This window comes from Hypomesus nipponensis, chromosome 22, assembly GCF_054491055.1.
Source record: "Hypomesus nipponensis isolate SF chromosome 22, ASM5449105v1, whole genome shotgun sequence".
Classification (NCBI taxonomy): domain Eukaryota; kingdom Metazoa; phylum Chordata; class Actinopteri; order Osmeriformes; family Osmeridae; genus Hypomesus; species Hypomesus nipponensis.
Window position 1 is genome coordinate 2,015,666 of NC_140382.1, and position 21,990 is coordinate 2,037,655.

The 21,990-nt window shown below is 41.9% G+C and overlaps 2 protein-coding genes across 2 annotated transcripts in view; both read left to right on the plus strand.

Annotated features, from left to right (window-relative positions):
• The window catches only part of dnm1a (dynamin 1a), a 164,558-nt gene that overhangs the window by 33,473 nt on the left and 109,095 nt on the right, over positions 1–21,990 (plus strand). The window contains 1 exon segment of the mRNA XM_084686659.1: positions 18,147–18,307. Within this exon segment, the coding sequence (XP_084542785.1) occupies positions 18,147–18,307 (161 nt within the window).
• Positions 3,236–4,288, plus strand: LOC146235964 (uncharacterized). Its single transcript, XM_084686942.1, has one exon. It carries the CDS (start codon positions 3,236–3,238, stop codon positions 4,286–4,288), a length of 1,053 nt encoding a protein of 350 aa, XP_084543068.1.

Genomic DNA, 21,990 nt, shown 5'->3' on the forward strand with positions numbered 1-21,990 from the left:
AGCTGCTCCCTCTTCACCCTGCGCAATAGGGCAACGTCCGCTGTGTCCCACTCAAAGAGGCACACAGACAGGCGGCTCATAAAGAGGGGGTACAGGGCTTGGGCATTGGTGGTGAATCCCACGGACAGCCGCCGCATAAAATGCCAGATGTCCAGTCTTATCTTCAGGTCTGGCCACCCCCCAAACCTGGCCTGAAGCTTGGTTTCCCCCTCCTCCAAGCAGCAGCCACAATCCACATAGAGCAGGACCGGGGGATCTGCACCTGCCTGGGTGTACCTCTCAATGAGACTTGAGATCCGAGGTCACCCAGAATGCAGTCCCCTTTGCTGCACCAGCCAGGTTCTTTGTCATCTGAAATGACAAAATTCACACCAAAAACTTAATGAGAGCTTTCAAAAGAAAGTATGTCAAAAGAAACTTAACACAGAAGTTCATGTATGTATTATTGCAGTCTTAATCAAAGTCATGGATATGTGTGTATGTGTGCATATAAGAATACAAATCAGTGAGGATTCATGTTTTCATTGTGTTGTGCATAATTGCCACAATGGATTTTCTTCATCTTATTACCTTCTTAGTGGAGTCCATCTTTAAAATAGACCCAAAGTTTGACGTGATGACGCCTTTATATGGTCCATCCGGCTGATGATGTCCCTTTCGTACACTGACAGCACTGACCGGCTGGTTGGGACATCGACTGGCTGTGGAGGCTCCTGGCAGGTGACTGGGAACAGGCTGGGCTGGTCAACAAAGGCCGCACACTCCCCCAAGTAGTCGGCCAGGCGGTCCAACTACTCCTCTTCATGGTTCTCCCGCAGCTGCTTCACCAAGCACGCCGGGCCGTTGCCGAGGGTCCGTTCCCGCAACATGCAGATGACTCATATGTCGCAAGCATATCTTTGAATAAAAGAGAGATTTGTTTCAAGAACTTGTTCAATTATGTAAGGACCTGCAGCAGGCATTTTCAGAAAATGAATGTGGATTTCAACTCACAAGCGTGTCAGGATCATCCTGAACTTCCTCCTGTGAGGTGGCTCAAACCAGAGCTTCAAGTTCAAACGCAGCTTGCCAGATTGAAACAAGGTGGACGCAATCCACCGCTGGTCCTGAACCGGGATCGTCTCCTTCATTCTGACAGGAAGTCAGAAATCAGGAGTGGGACCAGGAGCAGGACCAGGAGCAGGACCAAGAGCAGCAAGCGCATCCTCATCATGCACATTCTGTTACAAAACAAGAAATATACAGTACCAGTCAAAGGTTTGGACGCATTTTCCCAAAATGTGTTCACATTTTTTGTACCAGTCTAAAGTTTGGGCACATGTTCAAGGGAAAATGCGTCCAAACTTTTGACTGGTACTGTATATGTTTACAAAAACAAAAAGAATAGCCCAATCATATGAGAACATCCTCATCCTATAAAACAAAAAAACAGTTCCAAGAACACAACACTGTGTCTCAGCCATTGCAGGGCTGGTGCTGGTCTCGGAGGTTAAATATCTTCATCATCTGGTTAAATATTGTGGTTGCTAGTCCGAATCTGTCGCTATAGTAGCCTACTAGTAATCCCTTTAAAAAGTAAATGCCAGCCACTACTGTAGCTAACTAACACCATGAGTCAACAGTACTTTCGCAACCTGAGGAAAGCTACATGACAAACTCTGAAATGACAAACTACTATTTGTGATATTACTTGTCATTTCCCTTAGAAAAAAGAAGCATAAAGTAAACTTTATGTATACTATAAGTATACTAAAATATAGCTGCAAGTAGCTGTAATAGAAAATTACTATTCTTTAAGATGTTTATAATATTCTTTGGCCTAGAACAATTATTGCTGAGGTTTTAACATCTGTAAAAATGGCATAACCTTTTAGCCTAAGACAGTATTGCTTAAGTTTCCGTTTGCTGACAAACGTCTAACAATTTGACTGTTTGACCCTGGTTGTTTTGCCCATACTCCAGGGGTGTTTTGATGACAAGTTCTGCTTCTGTCATCTCAAGCTCTGTTTTTTAATATTAAGCATCTGTATCCAGTTCTGCAACCTATTTCCCTTTTTAACTTTCTGTTATTGAAGAATTCCTCTTTTGATAGACATGAACTAATGATGTAACTGTCTGGAATTACTGTATAAAAGAGTGTTCAGATCATGACACTTTTAGAGAGCCCTTCTACTCCAGACATCATTTATGATGTCTCATAGAAAATTCCACCACAAACTTGACGTCACGAACAAGATTCCACCAGTGATCGTCGGGATCCCACAAGTGATCCGCGACACGGACGGGGACTGATCATCCCAAACAAAGGAGTTTGGTCTCCAAAACCTCAACATTTTCAAAGAGAGGGGAGGACCGGCTGTCGCTCCCCCGATTGTCACTGCTGGAATTTTGACCTGTTATGACATCTTCAAAATCATCAAAACGGTGAGAAATATTCACAACTTTTTAAATTTGGAATTTGATACAGAACAGTCAAGCTTGACACCATAGGCGTTTTCCTCACTTCCTTTACTGGTTGTGGAAAAGGTACGAACCAGACTCTTCCTGGGGAAGAATTCCTTTATTCTTGTTGTGGAAAGAACGAACCAGACCTTACAGAGACGTCTGTATTGAAAGATCAGTGCACTGCCCATCAAAGTAACGATGGGAAAGAAAAGTAGTAAACAGTTTGGACGTGTTGAGGGTCCTATAGTGGACCAGATGATGAATAGATATGGTGAAGAGAGCCTGGACTGTTTGCATGTCTGGTCAGAAAAGTTTGGTTTTTCTGTAAACGGATCCTTTAGTACAAACCAACTGAGTCAATTAAGAAAGAAATTGATGGAACAAGAAAGTGATTTAAGAGGAAAAAAGAAAGTAAATATGAAAGATTTAGAAATGGTTGAAAAACACAAGACATTTTTTGAGTTGTGGAACAGAGTCTGACCATAGGGAGAGATCCAGACGTCAGAAGTTATTGAAAGGGGAACCAGAAAAGTGTCAGGATGAAGAGATAGGGAAATGTCCACCATACATGCCGGCGCACACGCACTCGCACATGTCTTCTGCTTTGTACCCACAGTTGAGTGCCACGAGGCTGCGCTCGGACCTGGATTTCCTGCCCTCCTGCCCTCCTTCAGCTCCACGACAAGACCACACACAAAATCAACGACAACCCCCACCGCTGAGAGAGGCCCTTCTTTAGCCACAGAAAGAGGAACTCTCTTCTCCAACTAACCGCACCCGATCGGGCCAGATGTATGGACAGGGGAAGTCAACTTCTGTCCAGGCAGCCGACTCCACCACGCCTGCCAACCGCCGCGCAGAAAACACACCACTGCCTCCGGACTCAGACGATGAACTAAGTGGCTTTCCAGTACAGAACTACCCCATGGTGGAGGTTGCGGGACATGACGGCCCCACCATGGTTTTTCGCCCGTGGACTGTGTCAGACGTTAGGGAAGCTAGTTCACACCTCCCTGACGTTACTACCTCGGGAGAAGCCTTTGCTGAGGCATTGATTGTCTTCTATAGGGAGTTCAGACCCACTTTAATTGAACTCAGGTGCCTGTTAGGGACAAAAATGAAGGCAACAGACTTTGCAAAGATCTCCAACATCCTTGTGGGTGATGACATCAGGTGTGCTCACATTGAATATGGACATGCGGACAATGCACAGTATGCGAGAAAAGTCACTGACATCGCTACTGTCATAAAGATAGCTTTTCCAACTCGACTGAACATGTCGGCAATAGCAGCATGTAAACAGAGACCTGATGAAGGTACAGACGACTACCTTCACCGCCTCACAGAAGTTTTCACCACCCACAAAGGCACTGCTCGACCCAACAACATCGACCAGATGACACCCTGGGAAACCCATCTCTGTTCTGCTTTTCTGAATGGACTGTTACCAGAGATCGCTGCTGCCGTCAAACTCTCATGTGTCTGTTATGAGGAAGCCCGCTTGGATGAACTACGACGACACAGCCGACATAACCAAGCTCAGCTGATGGCCAAGAAACAACAGAGGACCATCAAAGCTGAGAAGGAACTTCATCAAGCCACACTGACTCTTCTTCAGACCGCATCCCAGCAACATGGAGGCAAAGGCGGCTTCAACAAGAAGGGCAGGAAGGGAGAACAAGGGCGCAGTAAAGGACACTACAAGGGTCGGCATTTCCACAAAGACCCTGATGCCTGTTTCAAGTGTGGGGAAAAAGGACAATGGACAAGGGACTGTCCTAACAAGAGGGGGGAGAAGAATGAGTTCTCCCACCAGAAGAATGGCTTTCATTCATCCGATTGACTAAGAGGGCAGGAGACGGGAGCTGAGCGCAGACCACTGGCCTCAACGCAGCATGAAAAAGGTACCTTGCACACGCCTGCACATTGCAAGGAAGAATTGCTTGCTTCACATGCCATTTGCGATAAAGATTTGCTTGCTTGCTGCAATGAAGAAATGCTTGCTGATAATGCTGAGGGACAGCTAGTATCCAGATGTATTTCAATTTTATCAGAAAAATTTGAACCCCAACCCACTTACTTGTCTTATTCATCTTATTCAAGCATACAAGAGTTTTCCTCAGTTTACCATTACGATAGCAGGACGCTCTATTACATTTTTAGTAGATTCAGGTGCTACAAATTCAGTCATTAAAAGTACAGAGTTCCCCAGTTCGCCCAAGCTTAGTGGTCATTTTGTTTATTCAATGGGCGCCTCAGGTCAGGTTGTTAAAGAAAATCTTACTGTACCCTTACCCTGCAACATTCCAAACGGAGACCCCTTGAAGCATTATTTTCTATGTCCTATTAATCTGATGGGTAGGGATTTGATGTGTCGTTTAGGTATTTGTTTGTTTTCTACACCAGAAGGCATCAAGGTTACTGAATTATCAGAGGTTTTTTGTACTATGGCACTCTCAAGTCAGACAGATCTGCTGTATGGAAAGTAACAGTGGAAATCAGTGGAAAGTAACAGACCCTCCAGTGGGGGGGAGACTGTTAGAGATAGCCAGGTCACTTGTTTCCACTGTTCATGTTGATTTTATGATGCCGGATGATTTGCATTGTATCAAATCAAATTTAAATCCAATCAAATGTATTTGAATAGCCCTTTTTACACGCAAGCATGTCACAAAGGGCTTCACATACGCCCATAGAGCTGCCCCTCAACCAACCTAAACCCTCAAGGAAGACAAGGCAAAACTCCCAACGGGAGAAAAAATTGAAGAAACCTTGGGAGGAGCAATTCAGAGAGGGATCCCCTCCTCCAGAGACGGTTGGTAAGAGAGAGGAGCAGAACACAAGCTAAACATAGTCATACAATGTCAATGGGTTTTGAAACACCATTTGAAATCCATTGTTCGGCTTTATAGACGTTGGATGGGACCTGGAAACTCGCTGTTGGCCGTCATGGAGACTGGTTTCCGGTTGACAACCTGGTCCAGCGTTGGTAGACCGACGACCAGGCAGGTCCTGACAGCTCAAACCCCCCACACACAAGGGATGTGTGGGGGGGACAGAGAGGAGAACAGGGATTAGAGAATGCCAGGAGCAGCTAACAGTTACAGTTGTAATAGAATGAGATCCCCACCGGTCAAGTGTGGACTAGTGCAGCAATTTAACAAAGCTAAGAGGGTATTTGATGCAGCCCCACACACCAAGACAGCGACAGCCCCCCTTGGTTGGAACATGAAATCTGTTCCGGGGGAAACAACTCTAAAATAGGTTATATTTATACGAATAAGGATGAAAACAACCAGTCACCGTTGTCTCCAACTAGTAAACTATAACAATAACAATATACAGCAACGGAACTATTACAGTATCACTATACAATAACAGGTTTACTTTATTTGTAATATCTAAATGGGCAGTGTGAACATAAGCTAAAATTACAATTTAAAAGTTACATGTGAACACACATAGGCTAACGCACACCCCAGGTTTACATAGAAAGTACACACATACTTACCTTTAACAATCATAGAATTGACTAAACAAGAACGTTTTTAATCTAGCTTTAAATGTCGAAACAGTATCAGCCTCCCTAATTGAGACAGGTAATTTGTTCCAGAGAAGAGGTGCTCTATATGAGAACGCCCTACCTCCAGCAGTTTTTTCTTAATTTTGGGTATTACCAGATAGCCGGCATCTTGAGATCTTAGAGTCCTTGCGGGGCAATAGGGTGCAAGGAGACCGGAGAGGTACAGTGGTGCCTATCCATGTAGAGATTTGTAAGTTAGTAGTAAAACTTTGAAATCAGCTCTGGCTTGGATAGGGAGCCAGTGTAAAGAGATAAGAGTAGAGGTTATATGATCAAACTTTCTTGTTTTTGTCAATGGTCTAGCAGCAGCATTTTGTACCCGCTGTAAATTTTTTAAGTAAGTAATTGGGAGGGAAGAGGAATTGGCAGAGAACAACACATTGCAGTAGTCCAATCGGGACGTAACAAAAGCATGTATTAGTTTTTCAGCATCATCCTTTGAGAGGAATTTTTGTATTTTGGCAATATTACGTAGATGGAAAAATGCAGTTCTGGTGATTTGTTTAATATGGTACTCAAACGAAAAGTCTGGGTCCAATGTGACTCCTAAATGTCTTACCAGCTGGCTTTGAGATACTTTGACGCCATCTAAGTTTAAGGTCAGATTGGATAAATAATTTCTGTATTTTTTAGGGCCGAAAATTTGAACCTCGGTTTTATCCAAATTAAGAAGGAAATTTGCTGTCATCAAAGTTCTCAACCCGGAAACACATTTTTCCATAGCATTTGGAAATTCTCCAGGCTTTATGGACATGTATAGCTGAGTATCATCTGCATAACAGTGAAAATATACCCCAGAGCTTCTAATTATGTTTCCCAAAGGCAACATATAGAGTGAAAATAACAGAGGGCCTAGAACTGAACCCTGTGGTACGTATTTTAAAGTAGTGCTCCTGGATGAGCAACCATCATAGTGGACATATTGTGATCTATCAGATAGATACGATCTAAACCACTGAAGTGAAGTACCAGAAATCCCAAGATAGTTCTCCATACGTTCCAGGAGAATCTCATGATCCACAGTGTCAAATGCTGCACTTAGGTCTAGAAGAACCAGAACAGAGATAGAGCCCGCGTCAGAGGCTAATAATAGATCATTGACTACCTTAGCTAATGCAGTTTCAGTGCTGTGGTGAAGACGAAATCCAGACTGGAGAGGTTCGTCGTCGTCGTCATCTGCCGCTTGTCCGGGGATCGGGTTGCGGGGGCAATGACCTAAGCAGGGAGGCCCAGGCTTCCCTCTCCCCGGCCTCTTCCACCACCTCTTCCTGGGGGACCCCGAGACGTTCCCAGGCCAGCCGAGTGACATAGTCCCTCCAGCGTGTCCTGGGTCTTCCCCGGGGGCTCTTCCCAGTGGGACGTGCCCGGAACACCTCACCAGGGAGGCGTCCAGGAGGCATCCTAATCAGATGCCCGAGCCACCTCAGCTGGCTCCTCTCGACACGGAGGAGCAGCGGTTCTACTCTGAGCCTCTCCTGGATGACCGAGCTTCTCACCCCATCTCTAAGGGAGAGCCCGGACACCCTGCGGAGAAAGCTCATTTCGGCCGCTTGTATTCGCGATCTCGTTCTTTCGGTCACTACCCATAGTTCATGACCATAGGTGAGGGTAGGAACGTCGATGAACGTATGACTGGAGAGGTTCATAAAGCTGATTTGAGGAGAGGTGCTCAGTGAGCTGTTGTGCCACAGCTTTTTCTAAGATTTTGGAGACAAATGGCAAATTTAAAATGGGCCTGTAGTTGCTAAGACAACCTGGATCCAGGTTTGTTTTTTTAAGAAAGGGGCTTAATAATAGCTTGTTTGAAGTCGTCAGGGACTTGTCCAGGTACAATAGATTCATTAATAATACTAAGCATGGGTGGTCCAATAATAGGGAGAAGTTCTCTACAAAGTTTAGCAGGGAGGGGATCAAGAAGGCAGCTGATGGGTTTCGAGGAATCTACCAGCTCGATGAACTTCCCTAGAAATAAGGGTAAAGTGAGTAAGAGCCTCAACATGCAGCATGCTGGGTATAGAGTCAAATTCAGTGTTGATGGCCACTCCTCCAGGACTAGTCTGTAATTTGTCCCTTATTGCATAGAGTTTTGGGTCAAATAAATCTAAGAAATCATTGGGAGAGAGATTTGAACTAACACAGAGTGTACTTTTCTTAGTGAGTTTTGCAACAGCATAAACTTTGTACTTATCATATTAGTATTGGAGCAGATACAGTTTATGAAACCGTCTGGTTTCAGGCTGTAAAATCAGAGAGTTTGCAGATTGTTAATTTGTATTATATGGATTTTTGTTGTGTTGCTGAAGTGTTGTTAAAACAAGATCAACAAGTTTCTTTTCTCAGAGTTTCTTTGATGTTTGTGATTCTACTTTTCATGTCTCTTTGGGCAAGAGTTCCGACATGTCTTGGCGAGATTTGGGCCTGTTTCTGGCTGAATGCTTGAAGGTCTCTGACTGGGTCAGTACAACAGACCCCAACGTTTCTTATTCACTTACTATGAATTGTTTCAAGAAGTCTTTCCTTGCTGATGTGCCTGTGGTCCATCACGTACAAATAGTAAAGGAGTCTGTTCACTTGCCTGTTCTGACAATGACACAGTCTGATTTATCACCTGACCCAGCACTTGACTCAGTTCCTAAAACTTTGTGGGCCACTGGCAAGTATGATGTTGGTTTGATCAAGAACTGTGAGCCAGTGGTTATCACTCCAAAGTCTGATTTCCGGCCCTGTCGAAAACAATACCCACTTAAACCTGAAGCTCTTGCCGGTATCAAACCTGTTTGAGTCTCTGCTCAATGCTGGAGTTATTGTGCCTTGTGTGTCATCTCCTGTCAGATCCCCTTTATTTCCTGTTAAAAAGATTTGTGACGTGGGCCTTCCTGTTGAGTGGCGCTTTGTTCAGGACTTGCAAGCTGTCAATGCTGCTGTGCAGCCACGTGCTACACACGTGCCTAATCCTTACACCATTCTATCACAAGTCCCACCCACAACAAGATTATTTTCTGTTTGACTTGGCCAATGCCTTTTCAGTGTTCCTGTTCATAAGGACAGCCAGTATTGGTTTGCATTCAACTTTGACGGCAAGGCTTATACTTTCACCAGGTTATGTCAGGGCTACTGTGAAAGTCCTACAATCTACAACGAGGCCATAAAGACCAGCCTTGAGACACTTGAACTTTCTCCAGGAACAGTTTTGCTGACCTACGTCGATGACCTCATGACCTGCTCGCCAACTGCTGACCAGTGCAGAAAAGACACCATCACCTTGCTTAAACATTTGGCCTCAGAAGACCACAAAGCCAGTTTGTCAAAACTGCAGTTTGTTAAAGTGTCTGTAACATTTTTGGGACATGTGATCACAGCTGAGGGCAAATCTCTCTCCCAATAGAATAGCAGCAATTCAAAACATCCCAAAGCCAATTACAAAAAAGCAAGTCATGTCATTTCTAGGAATTTGTTCTTACTGTCGACAGTTCATTCAAAATTATACAATCCTGGAGGCCCCACTCATGGCCAGAGCCTCTCCTCAAATGACAAAGTTACATGGACACCGGAAGCGTATGACAGTTTTTGTGAACTGAAACTAACCCTACAGTCCTCACCCACTCTAGGTCTTCTAGATCCAACTAGGCCTTTCATTCAAGCTGTGGATGAGAAAAATGGGTGCATGACTTCTGTTCTCCTGCAGGAGAATGGGGGCAGGCAGCATCCGGTTGCTTACTTCTCTGCTAAACTTGACCCAGTTGCATCTGGACTTCCGCTTTGTCTGAGAGCTGTGGCTGCTGCAGAGAAAGCAGTCATGGCATCAAGAGACATAGTCGGGTATTCACCTCTAACCCTTCTTGTCCCACATGCTGTTTCATTAATTTTGCTTGAACAGAAAACTTCTCATCTGTCCGCCGCTAGGTGGTTACGTTACAATGCCTCATTGTTGAATATGCCTAACATCACCATCAAGCGTTGTAATGTTCTTAACCCTGCTGCCCTTTTACCCACAATTGTGGATGGTGAACCCCATGACTGTGTGCTTACCCTCCAGGAGGCCTGCACTCTCAGACCTGATCTCCAGGAAACACCATTAGTCAACCCCGACTCCATTTTGTTTGTGGATGGGTCCGCCTCTCGCGACCCCTCTACGAGTGTTAACAAAGTTGGATATGCTGTTTGTTCTGCACATGACACTCTTGTTTCAGGCTCTCTTCCCAGCCACCTCTCAGCCCAGGCAGCTGAGTTTATAGCCCTAACTGAGGCCTGTCGTCTGGCTGCAGGTAAATCTGTTACCATCTATGCCGATTCCCGGTATGCTTTTGGTGTCGTTCACAATTTTGGTGCCCTATGGAAACACAGAAAGTTCCTCAATCTTGTGGCTACAGACCGCAACCCCACTCTCGCTCCTCTGCCGACTGACCTTTGGAGGCCCTGGGCAAGTCCATCTGATTTTGATTTTGGTTCTGATTCCAACTCTGATGATGCCTCGGTCATAGTCCAATTAGTTTTTGATCATTATTGTGTCACATTCTGATTTGTTGGAACGTTTGCCTATTGGTGTTTGGACATTTTACCCTTCTGAATTAAGATATTTGCATTTTAGCCCGTATGATAATGTTGATATTACATTACATACTGTATCCTCTGATGACACTTACATTTCTTTGTCTCCTGATAGCTCTGATTTTCCCTTGTTTCCTACAATTTGTGTAGTGCATCATCAGACTAGAGTACGTGCTCTCATCAGTTTATCACAACCAACTTTTATTTGGAATATGATTATAATAGGTGACTGTCCTTTTATTTCCATATATGTTGGACACCTTTGTGTCTTCTCTGCCCTTCCGGGTAGATGGTAAAAACATTTCTGTATATTTTTTTGCTTGCTCAAAAAAACTCAGAGACGTCTATGTCTCGCAAAAACAGCTTTTGCTTATTCTACTGGTTAATGATGATGTGTTTTCAACTGTAACAAGGGTAACACATTTTATGTATTCCATGTAGTTGTATTTTCTTTGTTTTATATACTTTTTATGTTGATCAAGGGTTTGATCAAAGGGGGGGAATTGTAATAGAAAATTACTATTCTTTAAGATGTCTATATATATATTCTTTGGCCTAGAACAATTATTGCTGAGGTTTTAACTTCTGTAAAAATGGCATAACCTTTTAGCCTAAGACAGTATTGCTTAAGTTTCCGTTTGCTGACAAACGTCTAACAATTTGACTGCTTGACCCTGGTTGTTTTGCCCATACTCCAGGGGTGTTTTGCTGACAAGTTCTGCTTCTGTCGTCTCAAGCTCTGTTTTTTAATATTGAGCATCTGTATCCAGTTCTGCAACCTATTTCCCTTTTTAACTTTCTGTTATTGAAGAATTCCTCTTTTGATAGACATGAACTATTGAACTAATGATGTAACTGTCTGGAATTACTGTATAAAAGAGTGTTCAGATCATGACACCTTTAGAGAGCCCTTCTACTCCAGACATCATTTATGATACTGTTTTGGAATTGCTCCTCCTTGATTTCAAGAATAAACAGAAAGACAAATTCTTCTGACTTCAGACATTCAATCATAGAAAATTCCACCACACAGCAATGCAGGTTCCTCCGCAAAATGGCAAAATATTATAAACATTGTAGAAGGTCAAGAGTTGGACAACAAGAGAGCAAAACGACTTCATGTTGGGCCAACCACAATAGGCTGAATGGGGATTTGAACTCATGAGCATAAGGTTACGAGGTAGCCTCTCTCTGCTACACACCAACTGTTGAGATTGTATGAGTAGAAAGGGCAAAGTATTAGCAGTATAGCAGTAAAGTATTTGGTCAGTTTGGGACAAAGGTTAAGTAGCGGTTGACATTTCAAAGTGGAATTGCATGAAATTGCGCATGGTAATTCATAATAATGTCATCCTATTTAACTAAACAGATTCAAATTTAAGACAGGCTAAAAGACTGCAGCTGGATTCAAACCTGCAACCTTATACTTTGCAGGTCACTGTCCCAGTCCATTGAGCTATTCTCAGTGTTGAATATTGTCATGTTCAGTTACTGTATAAAAAAGTACGCTGTTTCTTCTGTGGTAAGAGTTGTTAGATTCAGCCAAAGTTTAAACTACTCCAATTCAATCATATTTTGACATACCAACATGAAATTGTTGATGGTATTTTATACACTTTTATAGAGCGACATCGCTGTGCATTCCATGACCGACCATCTCAAAACGTGCTAAGCCACATGCTAGCTACACAGTCTTAGAGAATTGAGGGCTAAGCTATTTTGGCACAAGTTTTAACAGTTCTGAACGTTTATTTTCACTGATTCTTTTGTTGGTGATTTGTGAGACGCAAAACTTTGATATCATATGCATTTTCACTTTTTCAACATAACAGTCTAGAGGCTTTAACCTATTACCTCTAGCTAGTGAAATCCTAACTTAAACAATGTGAATCTGATAGCAAATAAACAGGCTAAATAGTCTACATGTCAAACCTATAAGTAATAGCATGCCCCATTCAATTCCTGCAAGTACATTTATATATTTAAAACTATTTGTAGCTGCCATCAGACAGGCAACTCATGTTTAGATCTGTTTGCTAAGAGATTAATTAATAGTTAAATCTTCAGCATGGGTAATGAATGAATGAAGAATGTATTTTCTGTTGGTGTATGTTGGTTAATTTCTTGTCATTTAGATAGAACCATGAACAATAGTGGGAACCTATTTTTCTTTACGTTTTTTGTATTGTTGATTGTTGCTGTCAGGATGGGTTTGTCGGTGCACTACACTAAAGGAGACACATGAGGTGCTGTGCTGGTGGCATGTAGCCTACGAGACAGTTCATAAGTAAATAAGCCAACATACTGTACATATAAAGTCAAATAAGTTTATTTTGAAGAAGAAGTGGTCCAAGTTTATTCTTCTCGAGAAAGAAAGGCCAATGAGATACGTGTTTGTCGTGTTCATTGCTTTTCTGTATGTGAACGTGTAATAAGCCAATTAAGCGTATTTTCGTACGTGTTGAATGTGCACTTTATGTATTCGTTTTGTATGTAAATTTCGTTTATTCTGTGTAAAACACTGTTAAGAAAGGTAATTGAAGTTTATGTTTTGACTTTCTTAGTTCTGACGGCATTGTTGGAGAATACATGTCAGTTGAAACCCAAGAACAACTTAGCCTTTGATTTAGCTCGAGAGGAGTAACACTATTTCTGTAAAGAAACTCACCTTTGAAGTGACTATTTCCAGGTGAAAAAAAAAATTGTGATAGACGGTGGAATTTAAGATAATCCCTGCAAAATATCTGCTGAAACCCCAGTTTCAGCGATGCGTTGAAATGGGCATGCACAATGTTGTTGCTCAGGGGCAGACTAAGGCAGAATCCCAATACTCCCCCCTTACCCCTAGCCCTTAGTTTTTCCCTAGCCCTTGGCCCTCGAAACTGAGGGGTAAAGGCTACATATGTCTAATAAATGGGACGCCACTTGGTTTTAGGGACGTCATCTAGCACGTATCAATATCTCCAAAGCAAGTAGTGTTATGCACTGATATTAAACTACATTTGCTGCTAATGGAGTTCAATTAAAACTGTAGACATGCTCGTCAAAGAAATGCGGGACTGTTGTGCAATTCAGCACTGTAACATTAGCGTACCAAACTAGCGATTTTTAGAAACGTTTATTTAGGAAAATGGTTGCAAATATATATGTTCAGGACTGTGTATAACACAAAACACCACTTTTTTCAAATCAAATAATTAAGCCGAAAATCTTACATTCATCGGATTCTGGATGATCTGGCCGCCATTGTTGCCGGTCGCGCAGTATTCACATAGCTCTGTTTCAAGTAAGCTCCCGATCTTATAACCTACACCCTACTGGCTCTTCACCAAGAGCCAGTGGTAAGCTAGAACAGTAGTTATCACGAAGGTGTGTTCAATTAAATGAAAAGGGGAGGAGGCGGCGTACAAAAATAATGCACTTTATTTATGGTACAGTTGGTGTTCCCTCGAGCCACTAGCACAACAAGCTGCACCAAGGCTGCGATCTTATTACGTTGCCTGTTACATAAAGTCAAATCAAACTAATATAATTAAATCAATCCAAACACAAGGGGGGCACTCTCACTGCAAAGAAACGAAAGGACAGAATAACGCCCGTCCAATAAAATAAATGACACACAGAACTTGGAGGTGGTTTACATAACAAAGGCACTCAACGGCAAACTGCAAGCCCTGAACTGCTGTCCTGTAATAGGCTATTAGGCTGGGGAACAGCGAATGTTTTAACTAGTTTGTGTTAGTGAAATTCTACGGTGGGAAAAACAGTGGCTACTAATGATCCCTGAAAATAGCAGACATTATTTTAGCCACTTGTGTATCAAAACATACTGATTTTACATAATATTACACTGGTCAATTAATACCTTTACGTCTGTGCTGAGGTCAGATTTCAGATGGGAACCATGCGTTTCTAGCACAGGACACTACAACAACAATCAATGCATAATCAATACAACAGTATAAACATTACTCATTTACTCCCACAATTTACTCTGTTTAATTCACCTCACATTTACCGTCTTAAAATCTCAATTAAAACACAAACATTTGTAAACATGGGTTACGTGGTGACGCATGTCCTTACCCGCTTCCAATTTATCACCGCCGGCCAGCTCTGATTGAAAACAACACTAACTGTGGTATGCCATCTACCTGCATTTAATTGAAATTAAGGTGGTCATGTGACAGAACCAGGTGAACCAAATGGCTCCCTGGTTTATCCCCCTCCCACCTGTCACACTTACTTGAATCTTGACTTGCAGAAAGAGGGCTGTTAGTAGTCTGACACGGTAAACTACTAAACACGCCAGGAAATAATAAAGCCTCATATTTCATTTGGTCTCAGCATTGATATTTTTTCCCTTTTATGTTTTTTCATCACCCAGAGAGTAAGTAGCTAGCAAGGTCGTTGTTAGTTAGCTAGTAGGAAAACTACCCACACAGTGCCAACCTGCTAGCCTTACATCGCCACCCATTCTACAATGGAAACATGCTTTGAAAGTTGTTAGAGTAGTAGAGCATGTAACTTTTGCTTGTATTAAATCTATCCCTAGCGTCTGCAATCTTTCGACCAGTGTGTTAGCAGCAGCAAGTCTTGTTGAAGCCAGAACGATAAAGCTAATCTACCCACATAATGGGACCGTGCTAGTTTACCATAGTACCAGCAGGCTAGCAACTCAAAAGTGATTTTAACTAGTGATAAGTAGGCCTATATGATCCCTTGGATAGTAATATCCCTATAATCGCGACCAATGTCAGCAGTCAACTAAGCATGGTTAGTATTATTTAAATTGATGAATTACTGTGCACCCTGAAGCTACAGATGTAGAGCAGGTTGGTGATGAATCAGCATCAGGAGTTCAGGTGAGAAGTTGAATTGTCCACTTTGGTAAAGATTGCATAAAATTGCTGTTTTTTAAACGATGTTTAGACAATGTTACCCATGAATGTTATCATTCAAACTTATACTTGTAGGTAGTAAAAAGGTATAAATATAAATCCATTATTTCATTGCTTAGAAGTCCAGTACAGATGATGTAGGCCTAGTACAGCTCCATAAAACCTGAACCAGTTACCTACATATATGTATATTATTTATTTTTTGGGGGGGGGGGCCTTCAGTGTCCTTACCAAAGCTGAGACCAAACCTACGCCCTTGGATCTCTCCATCTCTGGATAAACCACATGCACTTGAGATCCGTCGTCCTACGACCAAGAGCGACGTAACGGCAACGTAACCCATGGTACCAAAATTAACGTATCCAGCCGACCAAGGTATGACGTCGCGGCAACGTTGTCCATGGGACCTAAAATAACGTATCCAGCCGACCAAGGTACGACATCGAGGCAACGTTGTCCACGGCACCACCTGGCAACCTTCATTTTATGACGTTGCTACGACGTCATGGCAACGTTGCCAGAAGGTAATGTCGCGGGTGACCAAATGAGCACTTATTAGCAACGTTGCCTGGGTAGCCACAGTTAGCTTCACTTTTCTCCACAAATTCAACCTAAACCGTGCAACGGAACGTAAAATCCAATACAAGCAACGCTTTTGGGACCAAGTGACGGACAAGTTAGGGTGGGAAAATTATAAATAATTAAGATACATATATGAGAGAGAATATAGGTTGTTCCTTACTGTTTGGCAAGCACACACAATGAGTGGCCTTCTAACTCACGTAAAAATACTGAGCTGGGGCAGTTTATTTAACCATCATCTCCAAAACAATTGTACAAGTTAGCAATATCAAATGTCCATATTGTTCAAATACGTGGAAAAAGACAAAAGCTTTCACGGGGTGTACTTACATTTTCACGTTACTAAAGAACAAACACACAACTTACCTAACTGTATCTTAAAGGTGACATGACATGCTGTTTTTGGATGCTTTTTTATAGGCCTTAGTTGTCCCCTAATACTGTATCTGAAGTCTCTTTCCCGAAATTCAGCCATGGTGCAGAATTATAGCCACTAAAAGTAGTCCCACAATCAGCTTTCCTCAGAACGCGCTGTTTCTGTATCTGTAGCTTTAAATGCTAATGAGGAGGAGAGGGGCGGCAACATGCGCTAATGTTTATAGGATGTATCGCAATGGCTTGTTGCCCCCGTTGCTCCTGTAAGATGCCTCCAATGTAGCCATTCTCATCTGATCACCCTGGTTGGCAGAGGTGCACACTCAGTCATTTCAATGTGGAGAAAGGCAGATATCGCAAGCCATAACACCAACAGCAGAACGGTTATCCAAATAACAAAGTGTACAACACTCGCGTTACAGCGTTTGTATTCACACACACACTTGATGCCATTTATCTTTACGTTAGCAACAGTAACTCAGCTGTTAGCTGCAGAGCTAATGTTAAAGCCACATTCTAAGGGTAGCAAGCTAGGTAACCATATACAGTAAAGCAACAAAATGATATAGCGTTAGTTAACTTACTTGTCATAGGTTTGTAGCTTGACCAAGGAGATTTAGTAATGATCCAGAATTTTATTTCAGAAAGGCCAGCTTTGAGTTGGCTCAAGTTGAGGAAATGTTTGGCGCAGACATACAGTAGGCCCTACAACACTTTGGGAAGTTGTGTCGGCACATTTCCAGCGAAAATAGAATTAAGAGGGGTTGTGCGGAGGCTCGGATGAAGGAACAAAAAAAGATGTGTGCTTGCATTTGTATATCCAAACACTGAGCAACTGTTATGCTTCGTTTGTTTGCTCGCCATGATGTCTCTCCAGGAAAAACCGATATCGCACTCGCCCTTGCACGGTGGTAGCTCAGTTTCTCATGGGCGGGCCAGATGATCTGGTCGGGCAAAGCAGAGAGGGGAGGTAACCTTCCCCCTATCTACGTCACTAAGGGGAGATTTTCAAACAGCGCAATTGAGCCTTCATTTTGTCAAAGGCGGAGAAGAACACGCAGGGCTTGGTTTACACTTATCGAAAATTCTAGCCACTGGGGGATCAAAGGCAGGCTAGGGGAACTCATATTAATGTTAAATAACCTCATAAAATGAAGTTTTCATGTCATGTCACCTTTAAAACAATTATGGGATATTTATTATTGATGAAGATTGCACAGCTTAATTTATACAACTCATTTCTGGATTCTTGTTTAGAGGTAAGGCATTTTGCTGCCTATATAGCTAGCTGAGACTGACCAAGAATACTGGGTGTGTAATATTGGACAATCACTCTTGATTGTCCAATGTTTCTTTCAGCCTGTCCAACACTGCAAATGGGATTTTCATTCACAAATTAAAAACAGGTAGGACTTTTTGGTCAAGGTAGAAGTGATACTAATATGGAAATTAACCTATTCCTCCTACCTATTTTTTTTTGGTCCAGCTCCACACAGGAATCTCTGCTTAGCAGTGGTTTGATGCGTCCGTAACATAAAACTGCAAATGGGCCTGTTTGTGCTGGGTGTGCAATTTCATGACACCGTTATTTAAGCATGAACTACAGTTAACCACACACAACCATTTTATGTTCTGAAGTAAACCTTGAAAAACTGTTAAATCCTTATCCTGTCATAAGTAAAAACAAAAGGACTGGTTTTGGTTCCCCCCAGGTTATATTGGTGTGGTGAACAGGAGCCAAAAGGACATTGATGGGAAGAAAGACATCAACGCTGCCATGGCTGCTGAAAGGAAGTTCTTCCTGTCCCACCAAGGGTACAGGCACCTTGCAGACCGCATGGGTACACCCTACCTCCAAAAGACTCTCAACCAGGTATTTGTTTATGAATGTTAATGTATGTGTATGTTTACCTTCTATACGGTACATCCTTAGCTACACACATCGAACAGTGGCGGCTGCTGGTCTTTCAAAGAGGGGAAGCTCATTTTTGTCCATCCTAAAAACATTCAATTTATTTGGCTTGTTTATTGGCTGGTTCACCCCTTCAACACTAGCCTAACCTACTGAATGAATTAATAAATGAACGAACGATCTAACAAAACAATATTAATCTCGAAGGAAGAAATGTGGAAATGAGGTTAAACTGGAACAAGGAACGTGGTGTATAATTGTATGAAATGTATGATGAAAATTGGTTAGCAATTTTGCCAAGCAAATACCAAGACATAGGTTGCTGCAGTTGGTCTTTCAACTACAGTTGCAAAATCCGCGATGGGACTGAGCTTGAATAGCTTTGATTACTTTTTATAGTACAACATTACTGTCAATCAAAAGGAGATGCAGTCTTTCGACAGACCCTCCAATCATCACGCGGAAGCCCAGCGTCCAGGCCAGCCCACTCCTCCATTTACCCCCAGAGACGCTGAGCGTCCAGGGCGGAACATAATCGCAGCATTTATCCAATGGCCGTATAGTTTTGAAGCACTGAAAACAACTGTTCAAAGCAGCCCCATTGAAGTCCATGGAAGCTAAGCTTCAACAGGTAAATGAACTGTGGCACTACAGGAATGTATGAGAAGGATCCTCAGTCGACCAGCTAATATTTGTAGCTGATTCTGAATAGGGATGGGCGTGGTTAATCGAATATCCGGATATCCTAAAGTAAGTTAGTATTCAAATACTTTTTTCGAATACTTATGAGCGTAGTTTGAGCGTGGTTTTATTGAAAAACCGTCGCGTCATGTTGTGAATTCTAATAGTTGTGACGTTAGAAAATGATGAAAACCATCAAAAAAGGTAGGCTACGCCTGCGATCTGCTGCGAGTCTCTTTCATTTCATTTGGCGCTACAAGAAGCATAGTGTCCTGGCTAAGCAGTACCACGCAACAACCTCAGTTCCTGCAGTCTTTTCTACGCCGGCCTGCTCGTAAATCGACTCCGTACTAGCCTCTCCCCTGAGCATGTTTACATGCTAATTCTCCGGAATAAAAATGCGTATGGCTGATGCAGTTGTGGCTTATTTATTTTCTTACCAGTAGCCATGTAGAGCTAGCGTAATCGTCTGTTTATGTTTGCAATGATGGTGGCGCACCGTATCCTATAGGATTCCGGTTCCAAGTTAATATCCAAGTTAATATGCAATATTTCTCCGTGTGTCTTTCGTTTTTATGGAGGATAGCCTACCCAATGTGTTTAATTTAGTCCAATGTAGCCTACTTTTTATTTCACATAATAATAGGCTAATCGCTTTTCCGCCAAATTAAGAGCCTACGTCTGAAGACGCAGCGTTTTTTCAAGTTCATTGTCTTTTCGTCATGTTAATAAATTGATCTTTCATTTGTTTTCTTTATTCAACCCTTATTTAATCTAATAGTTTAACAGTCCCAATTATTGCCAGAATGTGTGGTGGTTCATGTGTTTACTGTATGCTTTGCGTCACGTCAGGCTAATTACATAACGGAACCACATTAATAAAATAGATTATCCGGATATTCGAAAATAATTTCGGATATTATTCGAATAGTGAAATCAGTTCAAATCTCCATCCCTAATTCTGAACGAACTTGTCTTTGGTATGAACGTGTTCTAACGCATTTAAAATGTTAACACAATAGTAAATATTTGACCATGAATTTTTTGAAATGTTAGGGGAAGGTTGCAGTCATTTTATTGTAGTTATTTTAAGCACTCTCGAACATCTGTGTCATAAAAACTATGTAGTCAAGGATGGGTCTTTTATTGTGAGGATGGTCCTTGCCCCTATTTTTTCGGAGCCCCAGTGGTGTTGGGAAAAAACAAATTCTACAATCCTGCTTTCTTGACTTTTCCCAGATATGTGTGTTTTATCACCCATTATTTTTAACATTTCAAAATCACACCGGACAAAGCTAATTTAAGGCTATTTCCCTCCTGTTTACTGTTAAATAGCCAGGTGCGCGTTCAGCCTTTTTCTTTCCTGCATTCCAAGGCTGCGATTCTCTTTTCTATCATCAGATGTCGCAAGGGCTCCCGTATGCAAGTTTTCTGTTTTCTGTTGACATTGTATGACTATGTTTAGCTTGTGTTCTGCTCCTCTCCTGACATTACTCTGAAGTACCATCAACAATTTCACCTTGGTATGTCAAAATATGATTGAATTTGAGTAGTTTAAACTTTGGGTGAATCCAACAACTCTTACCACAGAAGAAACCGCTTACTTTTTTAGGAGGGGATCCCTCTCTGAATTGCTCCTCCCAAGGTTTCTTCCATTTTTTCTCCCGTTGGGAGTTTTTCCTTGTCTTCCTTGAGGGTTTAGGTTGGTTGAGGGGCAGTTCTATGGGTGTATGTGAAGCCCTCTGTGACATGCTTGCGTGTAAAAAGAGCTATACAAATAAATTTGATTTGATTCTATTACTCAGACAAAGTTGAATATATAGTGTATAAATATACCTAATATGTATAGTTCATACATATACAGTACCATGTTTTTTTTTATTTATTAAGCCGCGGTTTATACCCCTATTTAACTTTTTTTTGTGGTGGTGAGGCTTATATTTTGGTGTGGCTTATAGCACGTTTTTATAACAAAACAACAGTAGAACAACTTTTTTGTGAATGCTATTTAACCCGTCAAGGAGTAGCATCGGGGAATAGAAATCATACATTACGCACTTAATTACTTTCATTTTCAAAGTGTGTTACACAACGGCATGCTGTAAGATCGCCTATACTCGTGCATTATTCTGTATCATTGTTCCCGTATCAAGTGCGGCAAATATTCCAGTGCGGTTTATACTAGAGGTGCGAATTGACACTGATCTCCCAGTTCGATTTGATTAAGATTATCATGTCAGTGATTCTATTACTCAATGCATCACGATGCGTCAAATAAATGTTTCTATTAAAGCCATATAGGATATTTGACTTGACAGAATGCATTAAGATACTGTATAGTTCAATATAATACAGTTTTCTATATTACTTATTTCTATATTAAATATAGCTGCAAGCAGCGATGCTGGTTCCTCCGCAAAATGGCAAAGTATTATAAAAATGTACATTGTAGAAGGTCAAGAGTTGGACAACAAGTGAGCAAGATTACTTAATGTTGGGCCAACTACAATAGGCTGAATGGGGATTTGAACTCATGAGCATAAGGTTACAAGGCAGCCTCTCTATCCTCTCTGCTACACACCAAATGTTGAAAATATATGAGTAGAAAGGCCATAGTATTAGCTTTGGTCAGCTTTGGGACAATACAAAGGTTAAGAAACGGTTGACATTTCAAAGTGGAATTGCATGAAATTGCGCATGGTATTTCATAATGATGTCATCCTGTAAACAGATATTCAAATTTACGACAGGCTAAACGACTGGTGCTGGATTCAAACCTACAACCTTATACTTTGCCAGTCACTGTCCCAGTCCATTGAGATATTCTCAGTGTTGAATATTGTCATGTTCAGTTACTGTATAAAAAAGTAAGCTGTTTCTTCTGTGGTAAGAGTTGTTGGATTCAGCCAAAGTTTAAACTACTCAAATTCAATCATATTTTGACATACCAAGGTGAAATTGTT

Coding starts and splice junctions, on each gene's coding strand:
- LOC146235964 (XM_084686942.1), top strand. CDS start 3,236: ATGTATGGACAGGGGAAGTCAACTTCTGTCCAGGCAGCCGACTCCACC.